Below are 22621 nucleotides of genomic sequence, written 5' to 3'. Positions count from 1 at the left end.
CCTCCCAGCGTGTAAAATACTATACAGCCACAAATCAGCTTTTGCAGGTCTTTATCTCCTGTATAGAATAGGAGGTGACTTCCCAGGCTTCACTCTCTTCAGTGTACTAGATCCAGACATTTAGTGTAATACACTGTTTTATTACTATTATTATTATTTTTTTGGACTTAACATTGGTTTCAGGAAGAATCTTTGCTACCTAGAATCTTCAGTCTTTATTTCAAAGCAACACTGGATAATTGCTTTATGCAACTGAAGAAAAAAAAAAAGTTGGAACAACTATAAACAGAAATGCCAAATCACTGATGGTTATTGTTGCTGCTTCAAATCAGTATAAAATTAATGCCCAGAAAGCCCACTCTTTCATGTTGAATACTTGGTTTGGGGGAGAGGGGAAAGGGGAACCTTTTCTTAAAATGAAAGTAATTACTGCTCTTTAAAAATCTCTTGATCATTGAATGTGAGACCCTTCTAACATGATTTGAGAAGCTGTGTAAGTATAGGCAGAGTTATTTGCCTGTTTACTCTTGGGGGAGATTGTTTTGGGGGAAAATTGATAGGTCTAATTACTATTTACCTCCTTGTTATGCTGCAGTAAAAGTTTTAAATTCATGTTGCATGTTTGCTTTTGACGTATCCTTTTGTGAAATGAGCACTGTGGGGCTCTGGAGAAATGCAGCATATACCCTCCCTCCTTCCCTCCCTTCCCTCAGCAGAAATGTGTCAATACGTCGTGAGTTCAAACAACTACCTTTTTTAAAAACCCACAAAATGCTGATTCAGTGCAAAATTAATGCGAATGTTTCCAAAGTGGATTTCTGATATTTGTAAATGTTTTTCTTTATTAGGTAAGAATGTATGGCCATTAAAGTCATTAGGATTATATTGTTATTTAAAAAAGAAGCTGGACAGAACTGTAATCCAGCATCTTTTATTGAATTGGAAAGACTGATAAAACCTTTTGGAAAGGATTGGGAGATGTGTCTGGAAAAGCACTTGGAAAATATACAAGCAAGATACCTCATGGCATATTAAAAGAAAAAAGTAATAGCAAAGAAGAAGGAGGAGGATGAAGAGGAGGAGAAGGAGGACAAGAAAGAGAAGGGGCGGAGGAGGAGAAGGAGGAGGAAGAGGAAGAGGGGGTAGGGGAGGAGGAGGAGAAGAAGACCCGGACAGCTAAATAAAATGTGGGATCCTGAATTGGATCCTGGACCAAAGAAAGGAAATGGATGATATTGGAATATGGGCTTAGAGTAGATTATAATATTGTATCAGTGTTATTTCCCAGGATTTGATCATTATGCTATAGTATGTAAAATGTTAACATTAGAGCAAGCTGGGTAAAAGATATATGGGAACTCTACTATTTTTGCAACTTTGTGGTAAGTCTAAAAGTTGCTTGTTTGTTTTTTAATTCTCACCAGAGGATATCTTTTCCATTGATTTTTAGAGAGTGGAAGGGAGGGAGAGTGTGGAGAGAGAAACATCGGTGTGAGAGACTATTAGCGTAAAAACCATTGAAACCTGTAAAGAATTTTTGTGTGTTTATTTGAGCCAAACTGTCAACATATGCTGGGAAGCAGAACCTCAATGAATTGAGATAATGCTCCGGAGAATGGGGAGTTCATACCTTGTTTTTTATAAATTTACCATCAAAAGGAAAATACATAATGGGTTACATGAAATTCTTTGGTGATAGATTAAGGAGGTGGGATAAAGCAAAACGGGGAAAACCTCTGGGATAGGGTAAAAAGTGAAATGATAGACACATTCTTCTTTTACATAGATGCATACAGGATAGTTTAGCATAATTAACAGTTGATGATTAACTTGATAACAGTAACAATGAGGGAATGTCCTGGTGCCATTTGTTGTGTCCTGAGGGGTCCAGAAAGAAAGGGAAGTTACAAGTTACCCAGACATTTCACAGACATGTTATCTTAGAGGCAAAAAGACAAATGGGCTCAGTAAAGATCTAAGTTGATCTTTGTCCGGGAAAATACTGGCCTGGGACGTGACTACCCACTATAACCTGTTTGTAGTTAAATATTTAATTTTCAGACCATCTTTTGTGGTTATTTTAGGTCTCTGAGTTTGCAAGACCGCCATGCAGGCTTCTCCTGAGCTTGTCAGGTTAGCATGTGGCCCCTTTCGTCCACAAGATACATCAGTTGGTTGCCTCCCACTCGTGCCCGACCAGGCCAGGGATCAAATGTGCAACCGAGGTACATACCTTTAGCTTGGAATCGAACCCGAGACCCTTTGGTCCGTAGGCTGGTGCTGTAACCACTGAACAACCCAGCCAGGGCAAGTCAAAGTATTTTTCAATACTAAGTATTCTTCATATCTAAAAAAATCATTGCCTACCTCAAGGTCCTGAAGATTTACATTTAAGTTTACTTCTAAGAGTTTAGGTCTTTGCTCCATTTTGAGTCCATATATTCTTATTTTATTTTATTATTTTAAATTCTCACCCGAGGATATTTTTCTATTGATTTTTTAAAATTCTTCATTGTTGAAAGTATTACATGTATCTCCTTTTCCCCCTCATTAACCTCTCCCTACCCACTCCTACCCCCAGCACAAACCTTCATCCTCCCCACTGTCTGTGTCCATTGGTTATGCTTATATGCGTGCATACAAGTCCTTTGGTTAATTTCTTATCCCCAGCCCCTCCCAACTTCCCCTGTAGAGTCCATTTTTATGTAAAGAAAATGGAATGTTGAGAGGAGGAAGGATCAAGTAGGGGGTCCAACATCTTTTTTTTTTTTTTTTTTTTTGCATATCTATCTAATGGTCCCCCTACTATTCATTCCCCCACTGAATTGTCTTACCACCCATGTGGAAGGTCAATTGACCTATATTTTTCTTAAACTTTTTAATGTCTGTATTTAAATGTGCAATGTTTCCTACTAGACCTGGATTGAGATAGTAACTGGTACCAGACGTGGTCTCAGGAAGCTTCTTCAAAATGAGATTCTGGAATTAAGTTGCTAACATTTGAGGAGCAGTGCTAACCCCCTTCTCGGAGGACAGTGAGCACTGGTAATCCACAGCATATTGTGGCTTCATGATCACTCAAATATAAGTAGGAGCCTAGGGTGGTGCCCAGGTTGAAGGCATTGAGAGATCAGATTACTATGGCATTTCGTTGCTGTGCTGACCATGTACATCATAAAGATTTGGGGGCCCGTTGGTGATTTCTGGTACCCCAAAGGGTAAGTTGCATGCTTGATTCAGAAACTTAGTGAAATATCAGACAGCCTCCATGGCAGCTTTGAAGCTGCAGAGCCAATAGAGCTAAACGTCAAGCCCTGGGGTTAAATTTAATGATTGCAGAGTTCTAACAAAACCGATACTCAATCCTTTCAGGATCTCTTTTGTGAAAGCAAAAGTACTTGTGAGCAAGAGGTAGACCCTGAGATAGGATAAGGCTCATTTTGGCAGACACAAATAAGGTCAAGAACTTCGAAATCCTAAATAACCACCCATCCCCACCCCCAAACCCTTTTTCCTAGCCGAGGGCTGTTTGAAAACAAAAACAAAAACAAAAACAGTCTTCCCCACATAAAATTCTTTTCATGACTGTACCTGTGCTGTAGCCTCCCAAGATTACGACAATTCTCTGAGCCCCCTCCACCATCCTTCATTCCTTCTAGTCCCACAATGAGAGTTAGATCCAACACACATGTCTTAGTTTGCTCAAGCTGTTGTAACAGAGTACCACAGGCTGGGTGCCATAAACAACATAATTTATTACCTTACATTTCTGGAGGCTAGAAGTCCAAGATCAAGATATCGGCAGGGTGGGTTCCTTCCAATGACTGAGAAAGAACCTCTTCCATGCCTCTCACCTAAGTTTCTGGTTGGTTTTTGGCAGCCTTTGGTGTCCCTTGACTTGTAGAAATGTAGCCCTGATTTCTGCCTTCTTGTTAACATGGTGTTCTCCCCATGTGCATGTTCCCTTTTCATAAGAACATCAGCCAAATTTTATTAGAGCCCACACTAATGACCTTATTTTGACCTGATTACCTCTATTAAGACCCTATTTCCAAATAAGGTCACTTCCTGAGGTAGCGAGGATTAGGACTTCAACAAGTGAAATTTTGGGGAGGCACAATTCAACCTAAAATGACAGAGAAATATAAGACTTTACCCAGGAGGAGATAGCCTATACATGAAGAAAAAAATTGCAGATCTCAGCAATTTGTAAGGGCAGGAATCTGAGGAACAGGTATATGTTTGGATTCCAAAGGTGTTACACTGGTGATGATAAATGCAAGATTTGATTAGGTCAAAGTTATCAGTTGGGTGCACTCCTCTGGGGATAAGAATTTAATGTGTTGACTCAAGCACCTCAAAGAAGCATAAATGTTCTCCTAAGTTGGCTAATGGAATATTGGACCCAAATCATTGCCCACCAATTTGAGCTGGTTGAAATTTCCTGACTTGCCAGAAGCAGGTCCATCCTTGCTGCTTGACACAGTCGCTGCAGGGAAGAAACATCTGCACAGCATATGTTTCAAGGGACCTGGCGTATATGGCATACTGTTCTTAATATGTTTGCTCCCCTTAGCGCTATGTGTTTTAACCAAGGTCACCTCTCCGAGAAAGGTTGTTTCCCCAGGTATGGATTTTCCCCTGAAGTTATGGAGGAAATAAAACCCCTTAACTAAACGCCAGGCAGGTAGTTAATCACTATAACTACGAACAATCACCCTTAAGCTACATAATCTTTACTCCCTGGAATGGAGATAAGAAACGCCCTGACCTTTGGAATAGAAATTGACAGGATTAAAATCAACTGGTATAAATACAGATGTAACAAGACAATAAAAAACAGAACCTGGCTGGAGAACCTGGCTACAGAATTTAGCTGGAGATCCTGGCTAGGCTGCTGATCAACTGAACACTGTCTCCGTGTCATTCCTTCTTCGCTGACTCCGTCCACACCTTTGGGGACCCCTGAACCTGCTGGGGTTGGACCCCAACACTGACTCAGTGTAGAGAAAGGAGTCTAAAGTCTCAGAGAGAGAAGCCCGTGCGCCGCTGGCAGTTCGGCCGCTTCCCCTGGGTGGGCTGGGTGCAACCATGGAGGGCGAGCCACCCCCGCTGGAGGATCGGCAACGGCTGCAGGAAGAGTTGACCGAGTTTGTGGAGAGCTGCTATCGGATGCTGCAGGAGGTTACGTCGTCCCTGGGCTGGAGCCTGGATCGGCTGGACCCCGGGGAGGCGCCAGCGGCCGAGGATGAAGTTGTGATATGTCCTTATGATTTCAATCATCACATGCCTAAATCATCTTTAGCAAAGCACATGGTATCATGTAGATTGAGGAAACTGGGCTACACCAAAGAAGAAGAGGATAAAATGTATAGTTCTGAATTTTTCTATGAGAATATGAAGATACCTTCAATCACTTTGAATAAGGACTCACAATTCCAGATAATTAAACAAGCTAGAACTGCAGTTGGAAAAGACGGTGACTATTATAATCAAAGGATTTATTCTTCATTGCCTGTCGAAGTTCCTCTGAATCACAAACGACTTGTTTGTGATCTGACCCAAGCTGATCGTCTTGCCCTCTATGATTTTGTAATTGAGGAGACAAAGAAAAAGCGCTCTGATTCTCAAATTAACGAAAATGACAGTGATCTCTTTGTAGACTTGGCTGCAAAAGTCAATCAAGATAATAGTCGAAAAAGTCCAAAATCTTACCTTGAAATCTTGGCAGAAGTGAGGGATTATAAAAGAAGACGTCAATCCTATAGAGCTAAGAATGTTCACATAACCAAGAAATCATACACTGAGGTGATTCGGGATGTGGTAAATGTGCACATGGAAGAACTCAATAATAATTGGCAAGAAGAGCAGGAAAAAGCAGAAGATGATGCTAAAAAGAGAGAAGAAAGGCGATCAGCTTCAGTAGATTCACGGCAGTCTGGTGGAAGCTATTTGGATGCTGAGTGTTCACGGCATAGAAGGGATCGGAGTAGGAGCCTGCTGGGGTCCAATCCCAGCAGGTCCAGGGGTCCCCAAAGGTATGGACGGAGTCGGCGAAGAAGGAATGACACGAAGACAGCCTTCAGTTGATCAGCAACCTAGTCAGGACCTATAGCCAGGATCTCCAGCCAAAGTTCTGGTCGGAGTTCTGGTTAGGAACTGATGAGGATCTGATGTTTATTGTCTTGTTACATCCGTATTTATACCAGCCGATTTTAATCCTGTCAATTTCTATTACAAGGGTTAAGGTGTTTCTTATCTCCATTCCAGGGAGTAAAGATTATGTAGCTTAACTACCCGCCTGGCACTTAATTAAGGGGTTGTATCCCCTCCCTAACCTCAGGGAAAGATCCCCACCTGGGGAAACAACCTTTCTCGGAGAGGTGACCTTGGTTAAAACACATGGCGCTAAAGGGAGCAAACATATTAAAAACAGTATGCTTTATATGCCAGGTCCATTGAAACATATGCTGTGTAGACGTTTCTTTTCCTGCAGCGACTGTGTCAAGCAGCAAGGATGGACCGGCTTCTGGCAGGAGCCCACATAAACGAAAAAGAAATAAAGGTAAAGATAAAAATTGGGACTCAAGAAGGAGGAAAGAGAGGGATGGGGAAAGACATCATAGTCATAAAAGAAGAAAGCAAAAAGTATAAATGAAGTATTCATGCATGTGTTAATTATGCTGATGCCAAGATAACCAAGATGCTGATATTTTCATTATAATTGCTTTGAATAGGGAAACATGTTTATATGACCTGTTTAGTACTCAGATCACTATTTTTTAGTAAGTGCTTATGTCTCAAACCATGAGTACACTGTTATGCCCTATAACTTTGTTTTCCATATATTTTAATAGATCACTGCTTCCTGTTACTAATTTTGTTTTTTTTTCTTTTTTGATAATTTATGTATCAGAAAATTCTTTAATTCAGTACTTAAATTATATAAATAAAATAATACATGAATGCATTCTCATTGTAAAAAGTTGAACCTTACAGAACATTATCTCCCATTCCTATGGCCACCCAGTGGTAACTGCTATTTACCACTACACTGGTGAGTTGTAATAGAGAAAAGCAACCTAAATATCTGTCAGGAGGGGAAAGGTCTGGCTAAATAAAATGCACTATAGTCATATAATAGACTATTTATATCAGATTTTAAAAATAAACTTTATCTGTATGAACGTGGATACATTTCAGAAACATAATGTTAAATGACAACAGTAAATTGCAGAAAGATATATACAGTACTATACATTTTCAGTGGCTATATATGTATGTAAATATATTTTTAAAGGTTCAGAAGAACCCATACCAAACTCACAGCAGTGATTATTTGGGGGAGACAGTATAAATGGGAGAGATAAGGGGTGGCAGTGAAGATTGGGAGGGTGGTCAAAGGAAACTTTAGCTTTATCCATAATACATTAATTTCTTAAAAATAAGGTATTCAACCCGGCCAGTGTGGCTCATGGTTGAGCATTATCCCATGGATCAGGAGGTCATGGTTTAATTGCTGGTCAGGGCACCTGCACCAATAGAGGGTGTGCAAGAGGCAGCCAATCAATGTTTTTATCTCTCCTCCCGTTCTCTCTCTGAAATCAATAAAAACATATTTTTGAAGATGGCGGCGTAGGTAAACACCGGAGACCGCTGCCGCAAACAACCATTTCAAAAACACAACTAAAAGACGGAACGGACATCACCCAGAACCACAGGAAGGCTGGCTGAAGAGAGACTCTACAACTAGAAGGAAAGAGAACAGCAAATCGAGGCTCAGAGGCGGCGCAGTGTGGAAAATACAAAGGTACCGAGGTGCGCGCGCAAAGCCGGCTGGTGGCTGAGGGCGCGGTTGTCGTTTTCTGTCGGGAGTGAGTCTCAGACTCTGGGCTCCGGATCCGGGCGAGTCTCTAGGGACCCAGACTCAAACGGGAGAAGCGGGATTATCCGGCATCAGTTGGAACCTGAGGGCAGCTTTCTCTCTGAGGTTTGCAGCGGCTGCCGGGGTTCTGAGAAGCAGAGCCTCTGGGAACGGGACTGAGCGCGGCCATAACTGCTCCCTCCGCCCGCCCTGTTGATCCCGCCCCGCCCAGGCCCTGCGCACAGCCATTTGCCAATCGCCTCAGGCAAAGGCTGGATTAGCGCCTCCCCAGAAGGCAGACGTTTTCCATGCAGCTGATTCCTATAGCCAGTCAGCCTGGAGGTCAAATCCCTCTAGTGTTAACTACAACAATTAAGGCTTGGCTAGAACAAGACTGTGCACCGAGACCACAAAGGGGTGCACCAAGAAAGCATAAAAGATGCGGAGACAAAAAAACATGACAGAAATGGAGGATATGGAGCTAAGAATCGCAATTTTGAGGGCTTGCCATAAATTTGTGCAGAGCCTCACGAAAACTAATGAGACCCTCAATGCTACGATAAAGAAATTAGAAAGTAAGCATACACGGACTGAAATAAAGAATATTATACCCAATAGCAGACCAGAGGAGCACAATAATCAAACCAAAGATTCCACAAAAAACACCCAATTGGAAAAGCAAAATGAAAAAAGAATCCGAAAGTGTGAAGATAGTGTAAGGAGCCTCTGGGACAGCTTTAAGCGGTCTAATATCAGAATTATTGGAGTGCCAGAAGATGAGAGACAGCAAGATATTGAAAACCTATTTGAAGAAATAATGACAGAAAACTTCCCCCACCTGGAGAAAGAAATGGACTTACAGGTCCAAGAAGCGCAGAGAACCCCAAACAAAAGGAATCCAAAGAGGACCACACCAAGACACATCATCATTAAGATGCCAAGAGCAAAAGACAAAGAGAAAATCTTAAAAGCAGCAAGAGAAAGAGGCTCAATTACCTACAAGGGAATACCCATACGACTGTTAGCTGATTTCTCAACAGAAACTTTGCAGGCCAGAAGGGAATGGCAAGAAATATTTAAAGTGCTGAATACCAAGAACCTACAACCAAGATTACTTTATCCAGCAAAGCTATCATTCAGAATTGAAGGTCAGATAAAGAGCTTCACAGATAAGGAAAAGCTAAAGGAGTTCATCACCGCCAAACCAGTATTATATGAAATGCTGAAAGGTATCCTTTAAGAAGAGGAAGAAGAAGAAAAAGGTAAAGATACAAATTATGAACAACAAACATGCATCTATCAACAAATGAATCTAAGAATCAAGTGAATAAATAACCTGATGTACAGAATGAACTGGTGATTATAATAGAATCAGGGACATAGAAAGGGAATAGAATGACTATTCTTGGGGGGAAAAGGAGTGTAGGAGATGCGGGAAGTGACTGGACAAAAATCATGCCCCTATGGATGAACACAGTGGGTGGGGAGTGAGGGTGGAGGGTGGGGTGGGAGCTGGAAGGAGGGGAGTTATTGGGGGAAAAAAGAGGAACAAATGTAATAATCTGAACAATAAAGATTTAATAAAAAAAAAATAAATAAATAAATAAATAAATAAAAACATATTTTTTAAAAGTGAAAAAAATAAGGTATTCATATTTTAATTAAAAATTGTCAATTTCTTTTTTCTAAATGAACTCTTAAAAGTATACTGTCATTTTGTTTTGTTTGTAAATGAAATTTATTGAGGTACTGTTTACATAAAATAAAATGCATCCATTTTAAGTGTAATATAAATAAATAAATAAATAAATAAATAAATAAATAAATAAATAGAGTCTCAGAGAAACGACACGCAAGCATGAGGGCATGAATCGGCCCACACAACTCCCTGGGAGAGCCTGCAGAACAAGCTCTACAGTCCAGTGATGGCGAACCTATGACACGTGTGTCAGAGGTGACAGGCGAACTCATTTTTTTGGTTGCTTTTTCTTTGTTAAATGGCATTTAAATACATAAAATAAATATCAAAAATATACGTCTTTGTTTTACTATGGTTGCAAATATCAAAAAATTTCTATATGTGACACGGCACTAGAATTAAGTTAGGGTTTTTCAAAATGCTGACATGCCGAGCTCCAAAGGTTCGCCATCACTGCTCTACACCAACACATTACAGAATGCATTCGTAAGGCAGACACCAGCATCCTTTTAACACTCTGGTGGCTGTTCTTTGTTGGCTAGGGATGACAGTGAAGGATGTTGCTAAGAAATTGAGTTCTCTCATCTCAAAATGGAATAAAGGGGTCCAGAAGTGGAAGAGGCATGGCAATCCTTAGACCTCAGTGACAAGGTGAATACAATTACCAGAATAGCCCACAGGGATGAGGTAGTAATTAGAATGTGTAACCTGTAGAAATATGTAACAATGTAGAGTTTATAACAAGGCCTTAGAAATTAAATACAAGGGAAACCTACCAAGCTGTTTCTTGACATATTCAGACAAGGATTCCAGGTCTGGTGGGCAGAAACCTAACATAAGTCACTGAAGTGGGAATTCATAGCCTCTTATACAGTTTCTAGAAGTAAACTAGTTCACAGAAGTGGAGCTGCAAAGGACCCTGCCACAGGATGCCCACAGGTGTGTTTGTGAATCCTCAGTAAAACTTTTCCCAGAGACAAGTCAGGCACTTACCAGTCTGACTGTAACTTGGAAAAAGCTAAATATCTTTCAGCGTTATTTAATACTAAAGGCCCGGTGCACGGAATTCGTGCACTGGTGCAGTCCCTAGGCCTGGCTAGTGATTGAAGCGCGAGCGCCTGGCCTGAAAGGGCAGGTCCCAGCTGACCTCTGGGCCCTGGGCAGCACCTGGGCACCCGGGCCGCCACGCACCCCCCTCTGACTGAGTCACAGTGCCTGAGTCCCCACACAGAGATGCGATGAATGCAGCTGGATGCCGCGGGCCGGGGCGCAGCATGGGCCTCTGGGCTACCCAGCGGTGCTGCACAAAAGCCTGGAGGGCAGCACGGTCTCTCCTGGCCGGCCTCACAGACCAGCTCCTGTGCGAATCCACAGGGAGCCCAACCAGCTCCTGTGGTCCCAGTGGCTGCAGTCCGGCTCACCAGGAAGAGGCCGTGTGGATGTGGGGTGGGCTCCTCGTGGGCGTCCGGCACCTGAGTGCGGGGGGGTGGGGGGGGGGCTTCCCCAGTGCGCAAACCTGGGCCAATTGATCAGCAATTAGCAGAGGGACATATAGAGCCATCAAATAGTCCCTGGAACACACCCATATTTGTAATAAGAAAGAAATCAGGCAAGTGGAGACTTTTGCAAGATCTAAGAGCCATAAATGACACCATGGAAGATATGGGCTCCTTACAACCTGGATTGCCCTCCCCTGTGGCAATTCCACAGGAGTATTGTGTTGTTGTTATTGACTTACAGGATTGTTTTTTCACTATACCTCTTCACCCGGCTGATTGTCAAAGATTTGCATTCAGCATACCATCAGAAAACTTTAAACAGCCTTATCAGAGATATCAATGGAAGGTTCTCCCACAAGGGATGAAAAATAGTCCTACATTATGTCAAAAGTTTGTAGATCAGGCATTGCAAGTTATTAGAAAGAAATTTTCAGATCTATATCTTATTCATTATATGGATGATATTTTACTAGCTCATACAGATCGGGCTACTTTACAGGAAATTCTTACTCAGACCGTCCTTGCTTTAGAAGAACATGGTCTAAAAATAGCCCCAGAAAAGATTCAGACTGAACCTTCTTTTTCCTACTTAGGCAGAATATTACATACCTCTACTATCACCCATCAGCCTTTACAATTAAGAAAAGATCATTTAAACACATTAAATGATTATCAGAAACTATTAGGTGATATCAACTGGGTCAGGTCATATCTAAAAATAACCACTCTTGACTTAAAACCTCTATTTGACATTTTAAAGGGAGATTCTAACCCTAAGTCTCCCCGACAATTAACTGTAGAAGGAGAAAAGGCTATAGCAAAAATAGAACAGGCCATCAATAAACAGCAACTACAGTATCTAAATTATTCCAAATCTTGGGCCTTAATTATTCTAGCCACTAAATATACTCCTACAGGATGTTTATGGCAGGAAGGACCATTAGAATGGATACATTTACCTGTCACTCCTAGGAAGATTGTACCATCCTATCCTTCCCTAGTGGCCACTCTCATTATCAAAGGTAGACGCCGCAGTATCGAACTCTTTGGAAGAGAAGTTACTGAGATAATAATACCTTATAAAAGAGAACAATTAGACACACTATTACAATTTGAAGAAGAGTGGCAAATAGCTATAGGTAACTTCCCAGGACAAATTTTACATCATTTGCCAAGATCACCTATATTGCAATTTCTCTCCCTACATCCGTTTATATTTCCTATTAAATGTTCAAAAGAGCCATTATCACCTCCTGCCTCCTTAGTATTCACAGATGGCTCCTCTAATGGTAAGGCAGTAACAATCATTGACTCAATAACCCATGTTCAACAAACCCTAGAGACGTCAGCCCAGAGAACAGAGCTTTTGGCAGTCATTTATGCTTTTGAACAATTGCAACAGGTTCCCTTTAACTTGTACACTGACTCTCAGTATATAGTTAAATTATTTCCTCATATTGAGACCGCCTCTCTCCCACAAGGAAGAACAGCCATTTTCTCTTTGTTAACTCAGCTATAAACTTACATTCATAAACGAGAAAAGGCTTTCTATATTGGACATATTAGAGCTCATTCCTGCCTACCAGGACCCTTAAGCGAAGGAAATTATCAGGCAGATCTACTAACTCGCCCAGTAGTTTGTACAGCTCTAGAAGAAGCCCGGCGGTCTCATGCCATTCACCATCAAAATGCTTCTGCTCTCCGTCTATATTATCGCATATCTAGAGAAGCTGCTTGAAGTATTGTGCGTGACTGCGGCCATTGTCCTACTCATTTTCCTAGCCCTGCTACTGGAGTTAATCCAAGAGGACTTAGACCCTGTGACTTATGGCAGATGGATATTACTCATGTCCCATCTTTTGGCAAACTTTGCTATGTGCATGTTTGTATTGATACCTTTTCTCATGTTATCCTTGCTTCTGCACATACAGGAGAAGCCTTTAAAGATGTAAGTCAACATTTATTCCAATGTTTTTCCTACCTAGGAATACCAAGGGCACTTAAAACAGACAATGGGCCTGCCTATACCTCTAGAGCTTTTAAAAACTTATGCTCTACATTTGGCATCGCACATACTACAGGAATACCCTACAATCCTCAAGGCCAAGCAATAGTAGAAAGGGCTCACCAAACTTTAAAAACACAAATTAAAAAATTACAAGAAAATGAGTTTAAATATTCCTCTCCTCATCATGTTCTACAACATACTTTATTTGTAATTAATATACTAAATGTAGATTCTGAGGGAAATTCCCCGATGTACAGGCATTGGAACCCTGATCTAACTAAACCTAAAGTCCTCGTCAAATGGAGAGACTTGCTTACAGGAGCCTGGAAGGGACCTGATGTACTTTTAACCCAGGGGAGAGGATATGCTTGTATATTTCCACAGGACGCAGACTCACCTGTGTGGATTCCAGACCGTCTAGTCCGACCTTATGCCTCACCGCCCTCCATCTCCGCCTCATCCTAGCACACCTGACCAGTGCCTTTTTAATATGACTATTTGTTTGTTGGTCTTTGGCCTTTCTCCTTCTCTCCTGAACACAGCCTTTTCTAGAATCTCCCTACCCTACTGTTCCAGGAAGGGCACCTCCCTTTTATGCCGTGACTAGGGGTGTCTGGTATATGTCCCATACATAGAGTTGTCTTGTGCCAAGAGCCTGACATCCTGGGCTGAGAAAGCCCTGTCCCGGGACTCTCCTTTGTCCTGTATTGGCCCCTCTTACCCTCGTGTCAAGAGGGACCCTCTTCTTACAATCCAATTGACTGAAGCTATTGCCTGAGCTCTCTGTTCATGCTGAGGTTGAAGCCTCATGGTGGCTGGTACCATGGATCTGTCTCTAGCCCAATGGCATGAGCTGGGCCCTCCCTGGAGAAGAAACCTGGGTTCCCCAAGATATGTGATTAATGTCAGGGCCCCGCCAGCAGGTGAGGGGATCCCAAGGCAGTTGCTGGGCATGGAGGCCACGGGGGCGTAGGCTACCAAGGAGACAGAACTGAACCTCACATCACCCTGCTTGGCCCCGGAGGATGGCTGGTTAGTGAAAGACGGGTAAGAGGAACAACCTAAGACAGGCACAGTCGCAGAGGGGCCAGCAGGAGAGAACTTGGGGGTCAACAAAGGTGGGGCACAGATCCTCACCCCCCCAACTATGCAGGGGCTTGAACACTTGCCCCTTCCGAGGGAGGTCTCCTGCCCCCATGGCTGCTTCCCGCTTCCCACGCCCAGCTCAGATTGGAACCCAGATAACAGAAAGAGACTTGGCCCAGCTCAGATCAGGACCCAGGTAAAGACAGAGACTGGCTGACAGCAGCTGCCCTCTCACTGCAACAGGACTTGTTTCCCATTTCTACCTTGGACCATAGGGAAAGGGGCAGATGAAGGAAAGGGCTGTGTCAGGATGCTGCCTTCTTCCCTTTCTTCTCCTTCTTTTTTCTAAACACTTCCATGCCTTGTAGTTCTTTTGCTTTCTTTTCTTTTTCTCTCTACTACCCTCCATCCTCCATAACAGCTGACCCAGAGGACACAGCTTACTCCTCCTTGGACACCGACACCACCATCAAGCACGGCCCTGATGGACCCTTTGATGCAGCCCTTCAACTCACTGACACGTCGGGAAGCCCGTTGCCAGTGATGCCGCCCGCTAGCCAGACCAACAAGGACAACCAAACCAACAACTTGAGGACAGCTGAAATCTCTTGACTGAAGAGGCCGGCAACCTCCTAAGGAATGGGGCTCCTTGTGCGCTTCATCCACTATGTTTATAGCTATGCTTATTGTCATTGCTTGCCAGTCTTCTTCCGAGTCTTAAACAGCCCAATCTGAGAGGTGGCCGCTTATTTGCATGTGCTATCATTTAAAAAATAAAAAAGGGGGAATTTGCCGGAAGCCAGTCCATCCTTGCTGCTTGACACAGTTGCTGCAGGAAAGGAACATCTGCATAGCATATGTTTCAATGGACCTGGCATATATAGCATACTGTTCTTAATATGTTTGCTCCCTTTAGCGCCATGTTTTAACCAAGGTCACCTCTCTGAGAAAGGTTGTTTCCCCAGGTGGGGATCTTTCCCTGAGGTTAGGGAGGGGATACAACCCCATAATTAAGTGCCAGGTGGGTAGTTAAGCTACATAATCTTTACTCCCTGGAATGGAGATAAGAAACGCCCTAACCTTTGTAATAGAAATTGACAGGATTAAAATCGGCTGGTATAAATACGGATGTAACAAGACAATAAACATCAGATCCTCATCAGTTCCTAACCAGAACTCCGACCAGAACTTTGGCTGGAGATCCTGGCTATAGGTCCTGACTAGGCTGCTGATCAACTGAAGGCTGTCTTCGTGTCATTCCTTCTTCGCCGACTCCATCCACACCTTTGGGGACCCCTGGACTCGCTGGGATTGGACCCCAGCACAAACCCTGGTGTTCCGGGGGAGGGTAGCAGGGGGAGTGAGAGCGAGCTCTGCGGACACCCCAAATTCCCACAGCACCTCCGTCCCCATCACTCCCTCTCCCAGGTAGCCAGCGAGAGGTCACAGCCCCCCGCCTGGGTGACGGGGGAGGTTGGTCATCACCACCCATCCCCAGTTCCTTGTCCCAGCCCAGGGCCTGTCCCTGATCGAGCGATCAGGACATCCCCCAAGGCTCCTGGACTGCGAGAGGGTGCAAGCCAGGCTGAGGATCCCTGCCCCCTTCTCCGAGTGCATGAATTTCGTGCAGCAGGCCTCTAGTATTATATAAACCACTGGGTCACCCAGCTGGTGTGGCTCATGAACCAGGCGGTCATGGTTCAATTCCCAGTCAGGGTACATGCCCAGGTTGTGGGCTCCATCTTCAGTCAGGGGAGTGTAGGAGGCAATCAGTCAATACTTTTCTGTCATCATTAATGTGTCTATCTCTCTCTCCGTCTCTGAAATCAATAAAAATATATCAAAAAGTAAAACACTGGGTCCATGTAGGTTTAAGAGTCACAATTAAATTGCCCACGTGAGTCAGAACTTTTTAGTAAATGCATGTGCTACTTTGCTGCCTTCTCTTCATCTTACAAGGCTTTACATGGAGTTTTCTATGCCTAGAGTAGAAAAAAATGCTAACCTGACACCGAGCGAAAAATGAAGGCCACTGCTGGATAGCCCCACTTGGGGGTAATTCTGAGAATGGTTGAGGGATACCCTCCCAAGGGCAGAAATCAGGAAGATATATTTGATTGTGCACATCATATAAAAAAAGAGGTAACTTGAGATATGTATCTAAACTGATTCATGGATTGTGACTAATGGTTCACTAGTTATGCAGAGACTTGATAAGAAGAGAATTAGAAGATTGAGAACAGAGGCTAGGGGGAGAGCCAGTAGGATGGACTTCTCAGAATGGGTATAGAGCAGCCATGGGCAAACTACGGCCCGAGGGCCGGATCCAGCCCGTTTGAAATGAATAAAACTAAAAAAAAAAAAAAAAAAGTAATGATGTTTACTTTGAATTTATATTAGTTCACACAAACACTCCATCCATGCTTTTGTTCCGGCACTCCGGTCTAGTTTAAGAACCCATTGTGGCCCTCGAGTCAAAAAGTTTGCCCAGCCCTGGTATAGAGTGTCATGTAAGTGCCACCAGAGGGCATCTACTCTGAGGGAAAGAGCTCAGGTAGACAGATGGCCGAAGTGGGTTAAGACTCTATGCTGGGGTCCAACCCCAGCGGGTCCAGGGGTCCCCAAAGGTGTGGACGGAGTCGGCGAAGAAGGAATGGCACGGGGTCAGCATTCAGTTGATCAGCATGGCGAGGTTCTTCCTCCAGGATCTCAAGCCAGGAACTCCAGCCGAGTTCTGGTCAGGATCTCCAACCAAGTTCTGGTGCCATGTTCTCTCGCTAGGTTCTCCAGCCAGGTTCTCCAGGTTCTCCAGCCAGGTTCAGTCACCAGGTTCTTTAGCCAGGTTCTATCCAGGTTCTTTTGCCATGTTCTGTCTAGGTTCTCCAGTGAAGTTCTGTAGCCAGGTTCTGTCCAGGATCTTTTGCCATGTTCTCTGGCTAGGTTCTGGTTAGGATCTGATGAGGATCTGATGAGGATCTGATGTTTATTGTCTTGTTACATCTGTATTTATACCAGCCAATTTTAATCCTATCAATTTCTATTACAAAGGTTAGGGCGTTTCTTATCTCCATTCCAGGGAGTAAAGATTATGTAGCTTAACTACCCGCCTGGCACTTAATTAAGGGGTTGTATCCCCTCCCTAACCTCAGGGAAAGATCCCCACCTGGGGAAACAACCTTTCTCGGAGAGGTGACCTTGGTTAAAACACATGGCACTAAGGAGAGCAAACATATTAAGAACAATATGCTATATATGCCAGGTCTCCCAAAACACATGCTGCGCAGATGCTTCTTCTCTGCAGCGACTGTGTCAAGCAGCAAGGATGGACCGGCTCCCGGCAACTCTAGTGCCATTGGAATAAGAGTGACTGTATTTTGCATATGAGAAAGACATGACTTTTGATTGTCCAGAAGGCATAGTGTTATGGACTGAATAGTGTTCCACCAAAACCATATGTTGAAGCCCTAACCCTCATAACTTCAGAATACAACTGTATTTGGAAGTAGGGTCTTTAAAGAGGTAATTAAGTTAAAATGAAGATGTTGGGATGGGCCCTCATCCAATGTGATTGGTGTCCTCATAAGAAGAGGGGATCCTAGCGATATGACACAGAGAAGAGGCCTTGTGAGGACACAGTGAGAATGTAGCCATATGCAAGCAAAGAAGGGAGGCCTCAGAACTAAACTTGCCAACAATCTTGATCTTGGACTTCTAGCCTTAAAACAGTGAGAAATAAATGTCTGTGTGTGAGACACCCAGTCTGTGGTATTTTGTTGGCAGCTCTAGCAAACTAATATGCATGGGTGTAACAACATCATCTTCCCTTCACCAGGCTGAGGCTGCGACTACCACCACCACAAACCAGCGATGAGCCCAAATGTGGTCCCATTCCCTGGGAAATCAGCCAACACTGTGACAGATTGGTGACACTGAATCTCTTCCATCACGAAGTGACTGAGGCAGGATGGCAAGAAGCTAGGGAAATTCCTTGACAAGTAGACTAAGGGAAACTGAGACAAAATAATTAAACAAGGTCAAATGATTGGAGCAATTTATAGTCAGCTAAGGTATCACAAGGTTTTATCTTCCCTAACCAAGGAACAAATGGTTTACAGCGTCCAGACCATCCCAGGACAGAACGGCCTCAGTGAGGTTCTTGACATTCTTTTATGACATTCTTTAAAAATGAAACTAACCAGGAAATAGCCCCTGACTCCCCTATATGCACATTTTAATCAATCAACATATTGAAGTTCACACCTGAAAAACGAATGAGTATTCTGTTAGGACCCTCCCCTGGAATCTCCCCTGGGATTCCAGCCGGCCAAGGAAAGATAAAAAGCCTCAACACAAAGGACCCACGGCACACTCTCACTAGAACATGTGGTAAAGTTCAATGTTGGTAAGATCTATGATTCATGTGAGTTTGTTTTGACAATCCAACTATGTGTACTATATGAGGTTCATCTGCTTCCCAGCTATGATGAGTGAATCTGGGAGTTTAAGGGTTAAAGTGGGAGTGTCCCTCTCACTACTATACCTAAAGACCCAGGGAAGGATATTTTGCTTCCTGTCTGTAATTCTTGGGGTTAGTGGATTTAGAGGTCCTAGCTCCCAGAAGAGAAATGTGTTTCCCAGGAAACAGAGCCCAGATGGAAGCTGGGACTCCCCTCCGAGGACTTTGAGTTCCTCATGCCACTGAACCATCAGGTAGAGAAGTTGGTCACTCTGTTGGCCAGACTGGTCAGTCCTGATTACCAGGAGGAAATTGGAAGTGGAAGCAAGGAAGACCACGTCCAGAACCCAGTACTCAGGCGATGCCTTTCAGTACTGCCACACCCAAGGATAGTAACGGTTCACGGGAAACTGTGGAAACTGGATAAAGATAGACTTCCTAAAGGATGGGTCACCCCACCAGGTAAAAGACTGTCTAAAAAGAGGTGCTGGCCGACCTAAGGAGGTTATAAAGTGGGTGTTGGAAGAAAGAAGATATGATTATCAATTTAGCTTTAGAACTAAACACAGCGGTGGAGAAATTAGTCAATACATTTTATGTTAATGATTTTCTCCCTTCTTTGTCCCCAACAACTTATGGAACTTGCCCATGCCTTTCTCAACCCCCGACCCCCAAGTGTAGTTTCCTTGCCTCTCTCTTTCTCCTAAGCTCCAAGGGCCCTTCTTTTGCCTCTGTAACTTATTTCCTGAGCCCATTTATTCTATGACTCACTTCTTTTACCTCTGTAACTTACTATATATATATATATATATATATATATATATATATATTGATTTCAGAGAGGAAGAGAGGGAGAGGGAGAGATAGAAACATCAGTGATGAGAGAGAATCATTGATCGGCTGCCTCCTGCACGCTCCACACTGGGGATCAGCGCCCACAACCCAGGCATGTGCCCTGACCGGGAATCGAACCATGACCATCTGGTTCGTAAGTTGATGCTCAGCCACTGAGCCACGCTGGGCGAGCAATAAACTTTCTTTTTAAATAAAAAGAGAGTGTTTTCGGTTTCAGGTTGGGAGTGTGATGGATCTGAAATCATCCCATGATAATGTGGTTAATGGGACTTTGTGTGTCTCGGGTGTCTCAGAACAAATTTCTCATTTGTCCAAGGACAGAATGCGTGTAAAAAGAGGTGTAAAAACTGTGGAAAATGGGACGTTGGAACCCGAGGGTGCTGAAAAGCTGGGTCGTGGACCCCCGCCAGGTCTCAGCACCACGGAGGTGCCGGGTGTTGCTGAGGGCGCTGGGCCGGTTGCCGCCTGTGGTGCGCTCTGCCCCGGGGCCCCAGCCCCTGCGCTGGCCCGGCCCTGGCTCCAGCCCAAGGCCAGGCTAGGGCCTCACAGCTCACCTTCCTGGTGATGCATCCCTGCGGGAGGCAGGAGGAATCTGCAGCCGACAGCGTCCTGAGGCAGGCTCCTGCCCTGGGGACAATGCCGGGGGGGGGCAAGCCTGTTAGGTATCCTTGTGAAGCAGCAGGGGATGGAGAGGAGGAAGGGGGGGTGGGCGGACGAAGCTGACCTGCTGGACACTTCGGACCCTCCGGCGGGAGGCGAGAGCACGGCTAGTTTGTGAAAGGGCGAGGGCTAGGCCCTCCACCTTGCCCCAGGGTAAAGGCTACACCCTCCATCTTGCCCCAGGGTAAGGGCTACATCCTCCATCTTACCTTGGCCACGTGCTTGGCAAGAAGGTTCTTCCCGGAAGTCTAAGACTCTGCTAGCCACACCCAGGAACAAGACATCAACTTGCGCCTGGCCAATCGGCAGAGCACAGTCCTTTCTCCTCCCCTTACTCCAACCCCCCCCTTTAAAACCCATCTCTAGGCGGGGTTCTGTCTCTCAGCCACTTGGCCTGCCATTGTGTCGGTGAGTCTGGTGGATGGGGAGCTCAAGCTAGCTTGAAATACAGATTCTTATGCTTTTGCATCGGATTGGCTGGCTCCCTGATGTGGTTTCTTGGGAATCTTGAAATCTGGGCATAACAGTTTGGAGGACCTGGAGGAGGAAGAGACCCACTCTGGGGGCGAGGGCGGCAGCAGGGGAGCCCGGAGGTGGGCCAGCGGCAGGGGCAGCATGTGCAAGACCTGCACTTACGAGGGTTGCAGCGAAACCACAAGCCAGGTGGCCAAGCAACGCAAGCCGTGGATGTGCAAGAAACACCGCAACAAGATGGACAAGGACAAGGACAAAAAGAAGAAGTGACCAGGCCCTGAATTGCGGTGGAGCCACCCCAGCTGGCAGTGCGGGGAACGTCAAACTGGAGGAACGTGCAGATAGTGTTGTAATGTACCCCGCGAATCACAGAAAGACGCCTCAAGAAGTCGAATTAAAGAGTCACATTTATTGCAATCCAGGACTATGAGGGGCCATTCCCCAAATCTCATAGCGATAAGATGGTGGCAAAACCAGACTTACATAGGCAAAGATCACAAAGATATTGATTACATTTCAAGGTTTGGAATGAGGAACCTGGTTTGCAAAAAAAGCAGTTTACAGAATTAAGCATGATAATTATAGTTTTGGGTCTCGGGGTCACTGAATTGACAGAAACACCTTATCTAGAGCCCCCGGGTCTAGATACTACTGAGACCACTGAGTTGCCAGGAACTCATTATCTAGAGCCATTGAGGTAATTTAGAGTAATTGCGCTGTCCTGGTCTTGGGACCACTGAGTCAACTGGAACACATTATCTGTGGCCACTAAAACAATTTAGGATAATTGTGCTAACCTGTTTCCCAGGTACAGAAGAATGTGCTTTCTAAAACCAGTAAGATAACAATCAATGGGATAGTCATTCAATCCAATGGGATGATGTATACAATTCAGAAAATCAAAATAACTTTTCTATTGTTAAGCCAAACAGCAGGGTTAGAGTAAAACTACAGTTTCTACCTAAGATGGTTGCTACCATACTTCAATAGCATTCTCTCAATTGTTAAACAAAGAACAGGAGCTTTCAGGGATCGTCCTGCAAGACCTACACTTTTAGAGCAAGTGTTAAATCAAAAAAGATGGTCATTGTTAAGAAGCCCATGCCCTGACTGGTTTGGCTCAGTGGATAGAACATTGGCCTACAAACTCAAGGGTCCCAGGTTCGATTCTGGTCAAGGGCATGTACCTTGGTTGCGGGCACATACCCAGTAGGGTGTGTGCAGGAGGCAGCTGATCGATGTTTCTCTCTCATCGATGTTTCTAACTCTCTATCCTTCTCCCTTTCTCTCTGTAACAAAACAAAACAAAACAAGCCCAGAAGTGGTGCAGTGTTTACAGAAACAACAGCTATTAAATCAGCAAGTTTTGGAGCAAAGACAACAGTTTTCAGGAACATCAGTGTGAGGGAATTTATTAAGAAGTTCTACATGCTTTTTTATCTTATTGTAGTAGACAAAAATATTTTTATACTAAGATAAGTGGGGTAAGATATGCCAGAACATAAGCAGTTATTTTCCTATAAATATATGTGTGCATTTGGGGATAAATAGGAATTGCACTTTATGCAACTGATCCTTTCAGATCATCATAAATTTGAAGAAATCAGCTTATCTTTTCAAAATAACATTTAATTACAATGTGTTTTTAACGAAATGTTCTTCTGTCATTGTTACTGAAGATTTTGAAGCAGTTACTTTCTGTGAAAGTTATGAAGTTTTAATTGACATTAATCTTGGATCTAACTCAGTGGTTCTCATCAAGGGGCAGTTGGAAATGTTATGAGTATGTTTCACAGTGACTGTGAAACCTGCTGGCTTTTAGTGAATGAGCCAGAAATGCTGCATGTTCTGCAGTATTTGGAATGGCCCTCTTAAGAAACACTGATAGCTACCTGTGATGAAAAAATGTGTTGGGGCACTTTTTGCAGTTAAGACTGGAGCTGTCAAAGAGGTAAGCATACTTTATATCTGTAGGGAAAGTTAAATTGTTAAATATCTGTGAAATTAGGGTATATATCTG

General features: G+C 43.9%; 1 protein-coding gene and 1 pseudogene across 1 annotated transcript; both read left to right on the top strand.

Annotated features, from left to right (window-relative positions):
• The first annotated feature begins 5091 nt into the window (after positions 1–5091).
• Positions 5092–6733, top strand: LOC139005600 (U11/U12 small nuclear ribonucleoprotein 48 kDa protein-like). The gene is made up of 2 exons (XM_070407813.1): positions 5092–6005; positions 6540–6733. Exons 1-2 carry the CDS (start codon positions 5092–5094, stop codon positions 6652–6654), a joined length of 1029 nt encoding a protein of 342 aa, XP_070263914.1. The 3' UTR covers positions 6655–6733.
• Positions 6734–20013: 13280 nt separating this feature from the next.
• On the top strand, positions 20014–22006 carry LOC139005599 (regulatory factor X-associated protein-like; annotated as a pseudogene).
• Positions 22007–22621: the final 615 nt, after the last annotated feature.

This window comes from Myotis yumanensis, unplaced genomic scaffold, assembly GCF_028538775.1.
Source record: "Myotis yumanensis isolate MYYU_CA2020_CCGP unplaced genomic scaffold, mMyoYum1.0.hap1 SCAF_3, whole genome shotgun sequence".
Classification (NCBI taxonomy): Eukaryota; Metazoa; Chordata; class Mammalia; order Chiroptera; family Vespertilionidae; genus Myotis; species Myotis yumanensis.
The sequence above is the reverse complement of the archived record's forward strand: the minus strand, read 5'-3'. Positions and strand labels throughout refer to the sequence as shown.

What these genes read in the sequence shown, in the direction of transcription:
- LOC139005600 (XM_070407813.1), top strand. Translation starts at nt 5,092, where the DNA reads ATGGAGGGCGAGCCACCCCCGCTGGAGGATCGGCAACGGCTGCAGGAA. An exon ending in CGGAGTAGGAGCCTGCTGGG is followed by an intron (nt 6,006 to 6,539) that starts GTCCAATCCCAG and finishes TTCTGGCAGGAG; the next exon opens with CCCACATAAACGAAAAAGAA.